General features: G+C 47.8%; 1 protein-coding gene across 1 annotated transcript; it reads right to left on the reverse strand.

The window, feature by feature from the left end:
• Positions 1 to 15,411: 15,411 nt before the first annotated feature.
• LOC146172644 (uncharacterized) lies at positions 15,412 to 16,617 on the reverse strand. Its single transcript, XM_084584328.1, has one exon. The coding sequence runs from the start codon at positions 16,615 to 16,617 to the stop codon at positions 15,412 to 15,414; it is 1,206 nt and encodes a 401-aa protein (XP_084440454.1).
• Positions 16,618 to 17,107: the final 490 nt, after the last annotated feature.

The following is a 17,107-nucleotide window of genomic DNA, read 5'->3' on the forward strand; positions in this document are numbered from 1 at the left end:
TGAAAGCACGAGGGTATTTTTTCGCACTAGCGAGAAAGGGGGCGCCACGAAAAAGCAAAGAAAATTGCCCCTGTAAACCTAGCCAGAGAGTCTAGAAGGAGTCAGAGAAAACAGGATGACCAGCTGTGTTCTTAAATAATGTCGACCGGCTTGGGTTCTCTTTAATTGTTTTAACGGTATTCTATCATGCGATAGTATAGGGCTCAGCAGCTTGAATTAAACGCTGCAGGATTCAGACCTCCTTCGATAAGGTGCACGCAACATTGTGGCCCAGAGTCGCATACTAAACTGTGGCGCGGTGCATTCATTCGGGTGCGCGGAGCGTGCTCTCGTGTGGTATTTTATTAAATTCCCCGAGCTTTCAATGTTTCGGGTGCTTTCCGTTCTTCGATTGCGCCAGCGTGCACTAGACAACACTGACGGCGTCATAGCCGGGGATTGTATACACGCATCCTGCGAAGCATTTTTCAGCTCACTATAGCCGAAACTATACCTCATTCACTAAAACGTGTCAAGGCTACCATCGACGGCGCTCCGATGGTAGGCAGATGGCGTTGCTGTCGGTTGCCGTAGCCGATACCGCAGTGGTCGGGCGGCTCAGCAGTGTAGGTATCGCTGCTTGATGTGAACAACTCGCGTTCGCACCAAAAAATACAAATGTTGTTAGAAGGACTGCCTGCTATACTCGCGCAACTGCAGCATGCCTGCAGATTACGTTCGGAGTTTTCGACAACGAGGCCTCCCGCCAGGCGACGAACTGCAGTGCTCCCTGCCTGCTCGTCATACTTGGTTTCCCAGTAGACGCCGGCGCTACGGAACGGGCCAACGTTGTATAAACATCCGTCCTGCGACACTGATTTAATAAGGAAGTCTATCAAATAAGCTCCATAAGACGTGCTTTCAGCGACCGTACTGAATCGGCCTAATTTGCTCAAGCAGCGGCTGTCGCCGGTTTCTTGGCGGACAGCTTCACACCAGGGTACGCGTTTCCTGCGATGTAAGCAATTGTCGATTTCAGTTGACTGTAGCCAAAACTATACTCGATGGCTACTTTATTTCGCTAAAATTTGTGAATTTTCTCTCCCTAACCAAGAGATTCGACGCATGAAAGCGGCGCTCAAAACGATGCAAGAAAGCGATGACTCAGTACGATGCAAACTATAAACCTGCGAGCATTTCGTGCCCTCCTTCATCGTCAAAGCAAGTTTAGACTAAACGAAAGACCCTTCCACTATTTAGCCTTTACCAGCCCCTCATGTAGCTTAAACATTCCGTCGAAATTGCATAGCGAAGCGAGCGGTTCCCGACATCGGCGACGCTACCATTAAGTTTCCGCGACGTGATACAGTGTTGCCTAACTCTCGGAGAGTAAGCTGTCGACAGCTGATGGTAGGCGACAACAATATGTTTCCAAATAGTTCGTATTGGCTAACTGTGAAAGGACTGTCAACACGAGGCAAACATCATGCTAGCAGACGCAGTTGACGAGCTGTTTCCGCTGTGGACTCCACCATCAGGAAACACGTGAAGAAAAGATGCGTCTGGTCGACGACATCACGGGTTCTCGGTTAGCGCGATATTTCGATTTTACGATCTTCTGTTTTTTGACGGCAAGTAAAAGCCTGGCAGCTCCAAACCGAACCGAAACTGTTGCGTACTAATAATGCAATAACAACATGTGTATATTGCTATCATCTAACACAGTGTTCTATGCTTACAGTTTCGCTGCGCACTGTCTACAACAACACAAAAATTTTGTGTCTTTATCCCTTTAAGCGTTTCTACAATATATGGAGGCAAATAATTTTAGAGATGCATGCATGTGTGCGAAGAGAATTTCTCAAGCAGAATTGGAGGAAAGCCTTCGTAGAGATGTCTGTTGGTGTGATTCGTCGGTCGCGGCTGTACGTTTTCACAAGCGTTACTTTATATATTTACTATTTCTCTTCTTCTCATAAATTTTCTTCGGCTCGTGAAGTCTCTCGTGGCTCTTGAATCTCTCTCGCTCGGTTACACCGCAACGGCACCGACGGTGACTCGGCTCAACCGCGCCGAACGAGCGAGCAGGCCTCTAAAACATATACAGTAACGCTCGTGAAAAAGCACGGCCACGAACAACGAATCACGCCAACAGACATCTCCACTAAGGCTACCCGCAGCTGCTTTCCTCCAATTCTCCTTCGACACAGAAAGCTCGGTCCTGATCACCGTGGTCCCGAGCCAGGTGAGGGAGGCCACACGCGCCGTTTGCAGCCGCTTCCGACTTGTCGAACAAGGCGTTCCCCGTCCCGCGAGGAGAGCGCCGCCGCTTTTAAATTTTGTCTTTATTACTGTTATTTTGTTTTCGCCGAGCAGAAATCTGTTTCTATGTGTCCATCTACTACGTATATGCGCTGTACTACACGCCCGTATAATGAACGCGCGAGGCGTCGAGCTTGTCTCTCGCCGATCCATATTCATGGCGTCGCTTCGATGGCGGCGGCGGAGACGACAGTCGTAAAAATTGCACCCCCTCCCTCGACCACTCGTTACACTGTCCAATGTCCGGCGCCTTGCGAGCGTAGTACCTCCCCGCTAAAAGCACCATGCTGACTTTTCTAATCCAGCAGGGAAAACGAAGGGGATGATGGCTTCCTTGTATTTTGCTTTGGACTGGCGGTATTTTTTTTTCCTTTAATTCTGTGTCTCAGGGCACAAGAGAGCTGGAGACACTTTAAGCGACAGAGTGACGGAAACGCCGGTGCTTTATACATTGGGCGCTTGGTCGGTTCCAGTAGATATCCGTATGTTGATCCGAGCGCCCCTCACCCACTTTCTCCACTTCTCTACATCTTTCTACCTCCACACACACACACACACACACACACACACACACACACACACACACACACACACACACACACACACACACACACACACACACACACACACACACACACACACACACACACACACACACACACACACACACACACACACACACACACACACACACACACACACACACACACACACACACACACTCTCTCTCTCTCTCTTTCTCTCTCTCTCTCTGTGAAGATAAACTAAGCATGTGTATCAAGGTAAGAAACAGAGAGTAAAAAATGTGTGCACGTTACTTAGATGCATAACACTGGTTCCATGGGCCCCCGTAGACTGCTGCCAATTAGAGGACCAGCCGCTGGACTAGCAAGGAATCTCCTCACGACGGGATGTTTATACGGAGGAGATTTTTACGACCTTCCGCTTTGCGCCGCCGCTCCGGAGAGGCAGCATTTTTGACGCGTTGTCGACTTTATATTTTACTTATGTTTCAGCTTCTTTTGGTTTCATTTGATTACCGTCGGACCCTGCCATTTTTGTAGTTGTTTTTTTTTTCTATCTTCTTCGTGTAGGTTCTCTCCTGCGACAGCAGCCATATGCATTCATAACTTTTGCTCCACTCAGGCAGCAGTTGCCCGCGTTGTCTGGCAGGCGAAGTCAATCGCCCGTGGGCTAATCCTGAAACACTGCGGCCGCGCTCGTAAATTCCCAAGGCATGGCACGGAATCCGAGAGCTTGGCAGTCTCTCAGGCGCATGCGCGGCGTATCGGGGAGAAAGCGTCGTGTCTATGCGTTTGCGATCTCCGTGAACACAGCTGGTTGAAGGAGTGAAGAACCACACTAATCAGTTGCTGTAGCACTGACTTCCAACTTCCAACAGCTGAACATGCCATCGTTTATTGAGGCACTAGCTTCTTTAGAGTAGGCTAGATATAAATATGTAGCGTAAAGCAACACGCTCCTAACCCGTCCTCGAGAATTAATCGAACGAAGTAGGATCGTACAGTTATCCTTAATTGTGTTCCTATATAAGCAAGGAGCAAAATCAGGATCTTTATGTTGTTTTCTTCACTTCTCCGCACCTCTTCGGGGTGCTCGTGGATTTGGCGGGTGACGTGTAGTTCAAACTTCACACGCGCAGTGAGACGAATTAAGGACGGTATCGGACTTCAGCAACGGAAGAAATAACTTTAAATGTATTTACAAAAGACTGAGAGCTGACTATACAGCAGAGGTTGACTGAAAACTAAGCGCAGTTTCACGAGCCGGCACGCTGACAGAGCTCATAGCTCTCGTATCACTACTTCGCTAAGCCAGGGCCTGCCCGTTAACTGGACGGCGAGCTCTCAAATAACCACGACCGAAGGTTCGAGAATGAGGAAGGGGTATTGGGAGAGAGCATGAACGCCGCATCTCTTTTGAGCTCCCCTCTCGGTAAATCTATAATTCTGTGGAAACCGGGGTCTGAACACGCGACCTTCTCAAGGACACGATATGAGGAGGACCGGATCCGTGCGGTGGGATGCATGCCTTGACGACTGTACCTTCTCGCTGGTACTGGAAGTTTCTCGCGGCTCCCTCTGTAACCCTTCGAAGGACGGTTTGGCGTCCTTGTCGACTTGGGTGACGGTGCGCGGTGCCACGGCCGAGAATGCGTGGTGGTGGTGATTCGTAATCGGCCGCGCTTCGTTCGGATGCATCTCGATGGTTCCACTTGCGATGCTGTCAACGGCAGACACGCCTAAAGAGTTGCTGCTAGTCCAGTCTACTCGTGGTGGCCTACAAGCATGCTTTACTATACTAACCATTGACAATATAGACTAGGTCTAACCCTGAAGTTTTTCATCGAATTCGGCTTCAGTACAAAGCATACTCGAATATCCGTAAAGGGATATTTCAGTGGCGTAAAGGCGGCTGTTCGCAAAATTTTTCCGAGTTGCTTTTCGGACCACCTTATGACGAATTCCACTGGACGAATGGAGCTCGGCGCCCAAATCTAAAAATCATTTACACGCCGAATCAGCCTTGGTAGACCAGTGGAGCGTGCAGAGCGCACGGCGGAAGGTGCTAAACCATTTCCGGATATTGAAGTCGCATCATAGCACCAAAATATGCTGCGATTGATAAATAGGCGCAGGGGCGGCAGTCAGAAACTTGCTCTCGTGTGCTGTTAACGCTGTACACGTTGTTTGATGACACAAATTGATGCACACTTGGAAAGAGACGTTCAGTGTCCCTACTGAAACCACTAAAACTAGGTGAAAAATCCCACCGCCTCCGGATATTAACGAGTGATGATATCGTCAACAAAAAATTAGTTGTGGTTTAACTCTGGTTAACCTTAGTTGAATTGCCATAGCAACTGCGGAAGCTTCTTTTTCCTGCTACATTATTCCCTTATCATGCCCTATCAGTTTAAGGTGCTACATTATTGGGGACACTATATAAATGAGAAGGGTTCAATGCTATTGAACCGAATGTGAAGCGAAAGCATTAGCTGCGGGTGACCGAGCGTTCTTCTTCTTCTCCTTCCTCCTCCTCCTCTTCTTCTTCTTCGCGGCTGTTCAAGGTCGAAGAAAACATCTCGAGCTAGTTGGTTCATCACAGAGCAAAACAGCGCAACACAATGGACAGAGAAGGGCAGACGAGACACAGGCGCTGACTAACAACTGAAGGTTTATTGTTCTGACACCTCGGTATATATACAGCAAGCATCAAAAACAAGAACAACAACAAAGCCTGATAGACACTCATCTCAGCCAGACATCAAGCAGGGGCACCATGATCATCCAACTCCGGGAGTTGGATGATCATGGTGCCCCTGCTTGATGTCTGGCTGAGATGAGTGTCTATCAGGCTTTGTTGTTGTTCTTGTTTTTGATGCTTGCTGTATATATACCGAGGTGTCAGAACAATAAACCTTCAGTTGTTAGTCAGCGCCTGTGTCTCGTCTGCCCTTCTCTGTCCATTGTGAAGTTTGCGCTGTTTTGCTCTGTTCAAGGTCAACCGTGGCGACCAGCCGCGAGCTACGCGACGGCTCGAAACCTGGCGCAGTATTGCTATCACAATAAAAGTTTCAGCCAGGTCCTACTCTGGTCGTCAGTTCAAGCTAGACCGCCCTGCTACTCCATACGACCAGCTGAACCCGCCCAACTTACCGATAGGCCGACTGGTGGAATTCGAACTCGTCAATGCGAAGCAAGAAAAACTGCTTCGACGCACTTCCAGTGGAACTCCGCCATTGAATTTCTTCTAATGTCCTGGCGCTCATAAAGCACAGCTTAATATACTCCACTTAATTTTTTTTTAATGGCCCCGCGGTGCCCCCCCCCCCCCCCCCCGTTTAAAAAAAAAACCGCCGTCGACGTTGCGAGCAATGTATCACGGTCATGGTTCTGATAATAGGTAGCTGCCGGTTGACATGACCTGACACTGATTGGTGGCAGGTTCTGTGACGTCACGAGACCACGTGACGTGGCCGAACCTGCCAATTCGGGCAACTCCTATGAGTCATTGAACACACAGGGACCCTTTGATCCCATGTCCGACGCGTGGCACACCAGACCACGCAGGTATTTTCTTGCTGCTTGGTTATAAGCGCGGAGCTTAAATTCATGTCGGGTGGTGGTGGTTGTAGTAGTGGTTATTTTATTTATATAAAAAAGAAAGGAAAAGATGTTTGCCAGCCCCTGTATCTGCTATCTGATATCTGAAGCACAAGGTGGTCTTTCATATAATGTGTTAGCTTACGACTATATAATGTGTTAGCTTACGACTAGCTTACGACTAAAGAGGCACAAATTAAGCTATTTTTAGTCATGTACGTGAACCTGGATCGACACACAGAGCCACAGGCGGGACTCATTAACTATGTCTCGTCATAACCTTAAAGGCGAAGCTTAAATGTCCCCCAAAACTTGCTGCCGCATTAGCTGCTAAGCATTGTCAGAAAAAAACAACAACAGTATTGCGAGATTGTAGCAGCGTACATGAAACAACCACGTACATAAAATAACGATCACCACAGGAATCAGCCAACAATTGCCGTTCCCTCGCCACATATATATATAATCTGATTGGTCGGAACGCCGGAACTATTTTGTGCCACTATGGAACAACCGGAAGAGGTGGCAACATCATATTCCGGCGTTTCTACCAACCAGATGACTCGAGGTCACGTGAGATAGCGACACTTCAATAACGACGCAAACTCTGAATACGGGCCCAGGAGTAAAACTGAACCTCGTCTGCTCTGTTGATGCAGCATCTAAGCCACGTATAAAAAGTGGGGGCGGAGGGGGTGGGAGTATTTAAGCCCCGCCATTAAGGGTACGACGCGACGGTGTTAACGGCTCCCGCCTGCGATTGCTCTCCCTAACTTCGCTTCGTGTAAATGCACATTGGTGCTCGCTTAATTATCATCGCTTAATTTGCGCCTCAGTTATCTCGCACACACTTATTAGTGTCATATGCTACGAGAATATAAGGAAAAGCGTCGGACATAGATATCAATTGCCGGTTTCACAGTGAAACCTTGCTTGGTGAAACCAAACCGCAGGAACGTGCCCACGTGGTCAAGGGGTGCAGCTTTCCTGATTCGATATTCAAGGGTCTCGGGGTTCCCATCTCGACCTACCGCCTGAGTTGGCAGCTCCTGCATGTCAACTGAGCCATGTCATGACGTGTGGCAACGTCACACAATCCGACAATGAACCTATGCCCGGCCATGTAAACGGTCAAACATACAACTTGCCAGAGCCATGAACATGATTTCTCCTTCACAAAGCCGACACCGGATCTTCTAAAAAAGAGAGCCAATAATGATATCGGAATAAAAGAGAGAGAGAGAGAGAGAATAGAATAGAATAGAATAGAATAGAATAGAATAGAATAGAATAGAATAGAATAGAATAGAATAGAATATAGGCATATAGGCAGGGAGGTTAACTAGGCGATGCCCATTAGGCTACCCTACACATGGGGAGAGGAACAAAGGAAGAAAAGGAAAGGAAAGAGCGCCAAGGAAAAGCGTTTGTCACATATTTTGACCAGAGATACAGTAAAAGGGCGTAGAGAGAGCATACACTTACTGTCTAGAACTCAACCCCGAGCTTTTTAAAAACTCAAGGACCACCTTAACTGCTTTCCTTTCTGATGAAGGTGTTGTCCAAGGGCCCAGAATCTTAGCTTGTGTAAGAGGGCGAGAGTCCAAGCGGCTGAGTGTAGCAGCCAGGAAGGCTCGCTCACGCTCAAACTGAGGGCAGTCACAAAGTATGTGCGCAATCGTTTCAACACATCCGCACTGCTCACACGTTGGAGAGTCTGCCATTCCGATTAGATGGGAATAGGCGTTTGTAAACGCCTCTCCTAGCGACAGGCGACGCAATATTGGAGACGGATTTAAAAAAAAAAGTAAATTAGGAGGAAACTTGCAATGTATTCCTCGGAATTAGGTCTACTGGTGACAGCCTGAGGTACGAATTGTGCTGTGACGAATTTGTCCGGCAGATTTTTATTAACCTATTGTTATTTACACGGGCTGCGAAAATATATGAATCGAGGTATAACCACCGCTTTTCGCTCAATGCTTGCCTTACGGTGCAATGAAAATATATTTTCACGCGAAAGCCTATTTCCTCCACAGTGGCGTGAGCAGGAAGTGTGAGCATAACGTCGTACAAAAAATATCGAGGCTTGCAAGCCATAGCCTTGACACTTCGCTGCGCCCATATGCAACCTCCTCAACTCGACCTTTTCGCATCCAGCAAAAACAACTGTCCCATTAGTGGAATGCGGTGGCAATGCACTGGTGGTGTGCAGGTAAAGTTTCTATGGTGCTTCCAAGTTCCAATATTGGACCAATGGCGTGTGCAGCCGCGGTTACAACACATCGGAGATCGCTAGGCGGCGTTGCTTTCTTCTCTTATATGGCCGCCATATGGGGAAAAACTGCGTGTTGCCACTTGCAGCTCGAGATGAATGGCCGGCTGCTCGTTATAGCTAAGGGAACAAAAAGAACGAGAAATGCTTTCAACACTTTTTTCCTCTTCCCACTTACTATAATGCAGGGGTAGCGAAAGTGAACCGTTCGATCAAACGACTAATTGGTGCCCCCTCCCTTTGCCACCCATCGCACCACCCAACTGCTTCGTGCAACTATATAGCCGGGGAAAATAAGACGCGAACAAATAGAGCGCGGGGAGTAGTGCTCGGACACCTTAATGGAGCGCGCCAAGCAGCGATTAATGCGGCCATTACGAGCTGTCAGCACTCACGCGCTCGCTCGCCGAGTTAACGAAAGGCAGGCACGGAAGAAGCAGCTTCGGCCGGCGAACGTGTGTGAACAGCTTTACCTATCGGTGCGTGAGGCGGGTGAGAGGGTGGGAGAATAGAGGGAAAGGAGAAAACCTTGGTTCCGCAGCCACTGAGCACCGGAACGCAGGAAGAGAGAGCGCGGAGTGTTTCTTTGCACTTCATACCGGTTGCTTTTTTGTCCTACCTGCAACATAGCAACCCAGTGCGATAACTGACAGTACCTTGTTGATTTCTTCATCAGGTTATCAGTTTATTTCCTCACGCGGAACAAGGAGTGACAAAGGGAAGCAGAAGCTGATGAACTTACGCCATTCACGATCATTCTGTTAGCTGCAGTTATTATTTTCATTTATTTTATTTACATAATACTGCGGACCTCATGCGGTCCAAAAAGGATGAGTAGATAGCAAGATAATTTCAATACGCCATAAAATATGTAAAGGAAAAAAAATGTTTTAACACATCACACAAAAGAGCCAACAAAAAAGATACTTGTACACATTGCATTACATTTCTTTTATTTATTTTTTTTTTTACAGTAGAGTGCTCAGCGTCCTTTTAAAATTTTCACTGATGACAATAGATTCAGGCAATAAATTAAACTCGTTTATTGTGCAAGGAAAGTATGAATATTTGAACAGATTTGTTTTAGCGAAGTACGGTGTTAAAGCTGGAAATATTGGTGACGAGTTTTTCGTGTCGTTGACGGTGTATTGATTTTTATGGGATCGTCTACAGCGAGCTTATGTCGTTGCCCTCATCCAGCTTGACGCTCTATATGCTATGAGGCGCATTTCCGAATTTCGGCTGCAATTACATCGCGCAATGGAGTTGATGAATTTTGAGTTGCATTTCCGTAAGCATGTTACTTTTTTTTTCTTGCTTTGTTATTCGCTTGTTTGCTTCTTTGCTTGGATTCATTTACTTGCTTTTCTTTCCTTGCTTTGTTTTCTTTTCCATGCTTCTCTTGCTTTGCCTTGCTTTGGTTGACTGCTAACTAGCTGCACAGAACGTGGAGTTTGTTAAGATTACCTATAGGGAAATCTTGCTGCTGTAGATCAAGTACTGGGTGAGAAACTCGCATGTACTGTGGCTCCAGGTAATATAAGGTGATATTACCTTACCGGCTCTAAGTAATATTAAGAAATTCTATGAGGCCAACTCTGGCGGACACTGTGGGCTGTGTCTCAGGAGTGCCTACGGTAGCAGGCAGTTGTGCGCTACCCGAATTTGACTTAGCCTAATCTTCATATTTAAATTTTGCCCGCCTGTAAACGCGCCGGTTTTCAACATTCCGATCGTCCTGCACTACGGCACTCTGTAAATTCAAACACTGCCAGAAAAAAAAAAAAGTAAACACGGTGCTGAAAGCAAAGTTACCTTTGGTGGCGATCCTTTTAAGCGGAACGCTTAACTCGAAGGAGTACCGACATTCAGGAGACAAGCAAGGGAGGGAACGAGACATAGAGGTAACAGCGCTGTGCCTACAGAGCGGGCAAGAAAATAGAGCGGCGGTCGAGGAAGAGCAACAGGAAGCTCCGCGCTCCGGCTAACCTCGTAAAACAGCCGACGACAGAAAATGGAGGGTTGTTAAGCGGCTAATGCGGGGTCTCGTCGGCGGGGTCATCGTCACAGTCGCAGGCGAACAAGAGGATGCCATTTCTCGCTCTTCACAGCAGCCGCCGCCGGTGCGGAGAAACGACTGCGTGGCGTAGTTGTATGCAGTGGGGAAGACTAACGGTCCATCGATGAGACCTCCGGTGAGGCATCCAAATAAGCGTTATTCGCCAGGTGTCAAATGGGGGCTTTTCAATGGCGCGACTTTCATCGAGAAACTGTTGCCAAGTGTTGATCCATTGGTATCCTTCGACTTACCCAATCTCATTTGACTGCGTTCGCCGACCTTGTTCATATTTTTTTCATGCTTAACAATATCCTATGTGTGCAATATTTTATGCATAAATAAATAAACAGGCTCTCTCTGACTCTTCACATGGGGAAACCTAAGGAAAAACCAAGAAGACTCTGAGAGGGCGGGGAACTGGATTCGAAATCGATACCGCTCGGAGACCTACTGGGTCCTATCTGATGCCATGCTCCCCTCTTGGATGAAAAAGTAGCCCCTGGCTTTCACTGTTTCCTACTGCACACAAAACAGCCACGATAGGCCCTTTTATGTCCCTGTCCAAGGATCTTGGATTTGGCAAATGCATGTTTTGGTCTGTGTTTAGTTACAAGCAAAATTCCGTCTGGCAAACTTTCAGTAACATTTGTTTGGTTTTCCCTCTTCGCAATGTACACACTTCCCTCCCTTTCTTTAAAGCTATACTCACATCCGTTCATACATTTATTTGTTTGTTGCAGTACCGCAAAAGACGTGGTAAAATACCTTGTGGAGCTCAGCTGTTTGAATTTTAAGAAAAATGCTTTCAATTCATGAGCAATTCGTTAATGGCAAGCCGCAGCGACCTCTCCTCGAAAGTCTTGCCGAAAAATGCATAGTTAACTTCGATAAATAATTAAATGAAACGTGTTATATTTTCTTAAAAACACATAACGCATATAATCCGAATGTCAGGATCATGCATACTCCTCCCTCTCTCACATTTTTTCTTCTTAGTTGTCGCTTTCGCATGGACGAAGCGTGAGTGTGAATACCAGAGCGGATAAGCGTTCGATTCTAGGCAGCTACAGAAATATTACCTGATATGAACGCGCACGCGATTTTGTACTCCAACCTGGCTTGCATGTAAGCAAGCGAAATATATGCTATAAAAAGCTTGCATCCGTATCGTAAAAAAAAAAATAAAAAAAAAATAGCCTATATGCGCTCATCATTAGCACATAGGACTTCGGAGAAGGAAGGTCCCAAAGCCAGGGTTTCCTCCACCCATCAGCGAAACAAGGGTCATGCACTGCACGCAACTAACTCGACGGAGCGTGCTTACGGTCATATCGCCGAGCGAGACGGTCTCGCCCATACGGGTGGCGCCACGAGCGTGCAAAACGGAACAACGAGTCGTCGGGCGGCAACGTATATGTACAGGGTGGTTGCTTGTTATTTGCTCCCCTGTATCTACGACAAGTCTAGTAGCCGCCCCGCCGGAGACATTAAACAAAAGTAAAGAAATAAAGGGACCACAGATACGAGAGAGGACGAAGAGGAGAGTTCAGATGGCGAGAGAGGGGTTGCCTACTCCGCCGCCCGTAGTCATCGCCGGTAAGAAAAGAAAGAAAAGGACAGGTTAAAGGTACATATCACCGGCCGCCGATGAGCTACGCACGCATCGTTCTCGCGTTCACCCAGGCGTGAGGGGTACGCATGATCTCGGCTTTTCAGATTTTTTTTTCTTTTTTTTTTTTTGACGTATATGCGCTCTTCTTCGTTGATCATGTCGCGATCGATAGGACCGTTTTGTTCCGCTACACTATATCTATGCAGCTGCACTACTGTAGAGCTTGAGCAGGCGTGCAAAAGGAACGCATGGCACGGATGCCAGTGAGGTGATTTCTCACTGCTAGTAGCAATTGGACGACATTACGAAGAATTACGAGTGTCTTGCGAGCGACGGGGTCCTTTAACAGCAGTGCACGTCATGAGGTCAAAGGCGAGCTCCTCCGCCGTAAGCTCAATTTTCAAGCATGAAATTATAATCAATGTAATAAAACTACATTCAGAAGAATTCAAGCAAGCACTACTAGGGTCGTGGGATAATGCTTAATGCAATGAGGAATTCAAATATCGCGTAAAAATAAATCAAAAAGGGGTTATAGATGGACGAGAGTTTTCAGTAGGTAGTCGGCCTTAGTAGGCGTTCATGGTTTGAGGATAGCTTCAAGTCGTAGCCGCCGCTCCGGGCAATTGTTTTATGCAAGGAGTGCTTTAATGACTATAATCTCTGCGTAGGGAAAATACATAAGATGCTAGTTTAGTCAATCTACGAAATTTCAAGAAATAATAAAGATGAGCACATTATCTCAGGAAGTCAAGAATTCCGGGAATTTCTGCCTGCTCGTAGAAATTGAACACTATGCTAAGAACACTTATTGAGTGTGTTGCACAATTCACAGAAATATTTCACATTTAGTGAAGTACGTAGATCTGCATAGTGCAAATATTTCCGGATGGCAGCATTTTTTTCTTCTATTCAATCATATGCGTCAAGCTTCTTTCCGTCTTTAGCGGTCAGCTTTCGCTGGACGTGCAGGTCCCAACTGGTCAGTTGTTCGTCGCACTGCTCCGCTGGAGGACTTAAGGTGTTGTCATAAACCGGGCTTATTTAAGACTTTCTCGTTACGTGCACATCAATGTCGGTGTTCCTCCGCGCGAAGGAACGACTGGATACATGACGCATATAATGAAGATTTCTGAATACGCCAATATTTGCACCTAGTGCCACTGAAGGCTTCGAAGTAATCTACGAAGGTCGAGTAAAGAGGTGCGGGAAAATCTGCTTGATAGTGTTGGTTCGTACTAGGTCAAGCCATCCTGTCCGCCTACCCATTCCCCGGTAATCCCCCGTGCCTGACATCCATCCATGTCCATGGTCGCATATCCTGGTGGGCCAGGCCCTGCCTTACTTTCCAGCTGTAGGCTATTGCTAGAACAATTGCCAAGGTTTTCGGCGGCTCGAGTGGAGAAGTCAGGCACGGATTTTCTGTCTCCTTGGCGTTGCTGTTCAGAACAACCACGACTGCTTCTTTTTCAAAGTCGGAGGTAGCCGAATTGACAAATATGATGTATGCCCTGCGTGTAACTTCAGAGAAACAGGATTATTTACAAAGGATATAGCTCAGAAAGTGGTCTCAGCCAGGAGTAGAAAAGCTACCCAAACTTGTGTGTACTTTGGAATGGAGCGTGCACTTCTATCTGCACGCCTTTTTTGGTGTTGTTGTTTTTGTTGCTTAGTACCTTCTTGGAATTTGTGAACTTGCACAAAAGGTTAGAAATCATAAATCATTAAAAATATATGCCGAAATGTGTGTACTAATGGCAGTCAGCAGGCCCGCAGCTTAACATTTGATTCTTTGTCAAGAACAGCACCGACAAGAACGCCACGTGTCTCTGTTTCAGAATCACGTTTTCGTTTGTCGCAGGCGCATCATATTGCGATGCTCCAAGGCTCCCTTTACTATCTGTGCAAGTAGTATAGCTATCCTCAAACTCTCAGTCATAGGGTTGGCATTCTGGGGCACCCGTATAAACTCTTTTGCGGCTACTCAAATATTCTTGACGCAGCAGTATGATTGAAGTTTTGGACGTCCAAACCATAATGGCGGGTACCACACAACGCTCGTACTGAGCAAATGACAGCGCCTGGTTGTATGTTGTTGGAACTTACAGAAGTAAGTAGAATTAGTATAGAGAAAGTGGCGACGTTCTAAACGGTTTCATCATTTCAGAGAGAACGGCTGGCCCATTGCAGTATAGCTGTTGCATGGGGAACTGTTGCGGAACGAACGGCGAACAATCATCAGCCTTAGCACCATCATCAGCCGGGCTATGTCCTCAGAAGGATAAAGTCTTCTACCATTTTATTCCAATCAATCCTGCACTTCTCCGGAACGATCCAGTTAAGAAGGGAAGACAAAAAAAAAAAAGGAAAGAAAAGGTTCATAATGCTGAGGGTAAAAAAAAGATACAGCTCAGCAAATACGCATCAGCAATAAAGCAAATTTCCTATCGGAAAATACATTATCGCGAACAAACCTAACGCATGTATATAGGATGGCGCACACTTTTTGCTTAGCTGCTGCATGTATTACTTCCCGATAAATATGACCAGTTTCGAAGTCATCACACAAATATTCTATATGTATACGTAGCTAAGGTTAGAACGTAAGGTGTAAACGTAAATTAGCTGTTCTAATTCTGCTGCCACTATAACAATCTTGTAATTTATTAAGCAAACTTCCTCAAAGTTTCTAGAGTCTTTAAGCACAGCTGTGATTCCAACTAATTCATGCTTTCGTTCCCTTGGAATCCCTGATGTACACATGCATATCTTATGTTACTACATGGAGGTAAGCGTTATTTGGTGTTCAGCACGGCTCATTGGAAATACTAAAGCCAAGCGTGTCCAGTCACAGAGACGCACTGGCACAATCCCTCCGATTCGATGGAAGAAAACAGGACGCGGTGGGTGCCACTCTTCATAGGCGCTTACTAACACAATCTCTCGTGCGCAGAAGCGCAGTGTTTGTATTGCATTGACTGTGCGGAGCGCATTGTCGCGATGTGATCGCAGACTCCTGGACGACAGAACATGCCGTTCAGTGGCTCCACACATGGTAGACCTTTCGGTAGCCGCTGGTCGAATCGCACATAACGTATGTTTTGCTTGTGCCCGTTCTTAAGTCCGGCGACGAGGAGTCGGTGCTAGCGGTGCGCTTGTGCGGCGACGCCTTCTGCTTCGGCGGGCGCGACTCAGACGGCTTGGAAGAGGCAGCGATTAGCAGGTCAGGGTCAACCCCTTCGTTGCCCATGGATACGGACGAATCGGCCACTTTGCGCCAGTCTTCCCCCTTGCGGTAGTACCTCTGCGGGGACGGTCTCTTGATTGGTGTAGACACGGCTCCTGAGAAGTTGACCGTACGCTTCGAAGTGGCGATGGAACTCTGCCTCCGCACAGGAGCTCCCAGCTTCGGCATCATGGAGCCCTTGACGCCACTCTTCAGGGGTTTCAGGCCAGGTGCGCTGGAACCGGGCACAACGGTGGTGAACACAGAGGTGCTACGGTCGACCCTGGCGCGGCCAGTGCTCATCTCCATATCACCTTGGGGTCGTATGGACTGGCTACTTCGCTGGCGGTTCTTCGGGCTCGGGCCGGGTGGCGTGATTGCGCCTGTCTGCTGCTCGGCCAACTCCGCGGGAACCGGTTCCTCTTGGAAACCGATGTGTTTCTTCGCGCTGTCCGATATGTCTCTCTTCGAACAGCTTAGGAGTTCGGCGCTGCGCTGCGTCACCGTCCTCTGGGTCATCACCTCACCACATTCCTCGTTGCTCGTTGCGTCGTCCGTGAGTGTCGTGTAGTAAGGGTTCGCCTGAAGGTGCCCTTTCCGTATCCTCGAGAATAGTGAGCGGAAAAAGCCGCGCTTCGTCTCATTGGGGGCCTCCGTAGTGGTAGACGGCGGAGGAGGCACGTGTGTGGCGGCGTCGTATTTCTCGAACATCATGCTGGCCTTGCGCAACTGGTACAGGGGCGGCCCCAAGTGAGTCGGCGGGTCTTTCATCCTGAGGCCCGTCACAGAGTTCTCCCTTTTCTGGTGCTGCTGTTGACTTCCAGGGGAAGTAAGTTCAATCGGTACTGCGACATGTTCCGCGCTGTGAATTGAAACGGTGTGAGTTGCAGCGGGGACCACGGGTGAGCTCCTCATCAGCATGTCTCTCACGGCCTGTCGCCTGTGCACGCCTTCTGGAGGCTGCACGAACAGCACAAAGAGTGCGACCAGGGTGCCTATAAATAAAAACACGACCATGCAGAACTGCTTGCCAAAGATCAGCAGGATGACGATGAACAGGCCCACGGAGGTGGCGAGCAAAAGCCAGCAAGAGAATACCGAGTACTGGTCCCTGTCCAGTCTAGATATGTACGTATTCCAAGTCGGCCTCCGCGTTGTTCTCAGAGCGCTGCGCAGCTGCTCTGCGCGTAGAATGCGCGACCTGTGAGAGACGAGCACGGAACACTAGGTCGGCGACGGTGCCTCCGAAAGGGGAATACAAGGCAGCGGCAAAACTGTTAAGCTACTTACGGGTCGGCTGGCGACTGGGGCGGGTCGTCTGCTTGCATTACTCGACACGAAGCTGGCTTTTTCGAAGCAGCGCACTGACTGCCTGAAGCGTCGAGTAGAGAACAAACTTCGTCATTCTTCTTTCTGACGTGTCCAGCTCAAGAATATCAGAAGTAGAACAATAGTTTACGTGAACCTGCACTCATCGCAGTGGCTTCCTTTTGTATACTCCGCTTTG

This window comes from Amblyomma maculatum, chromosome 11, assembly GCF_055883805.1.
Source record: "Amblyomma maculatum isolate TAMU_Amacu chromosome 11, ASM5588380v1, whole genome shotgun sequence".
Lineage (NCBI taxonomy): Eukaryota > Metazoa > Arthropoda > Arachnida > Ixodida > Ixodidae > Amblyomma > Amblyomma maculatum.

Bases quoted from the DNA above. Each gene is read 5' to 3' on its own strand.
- LOC146172644 (XM_084584328.1), bottom strand. From the start codon at position 16,617: ATGGTCGTGTTTTTATTTATAGGCACCCTGGTCGCACTCTTTGTGCTG.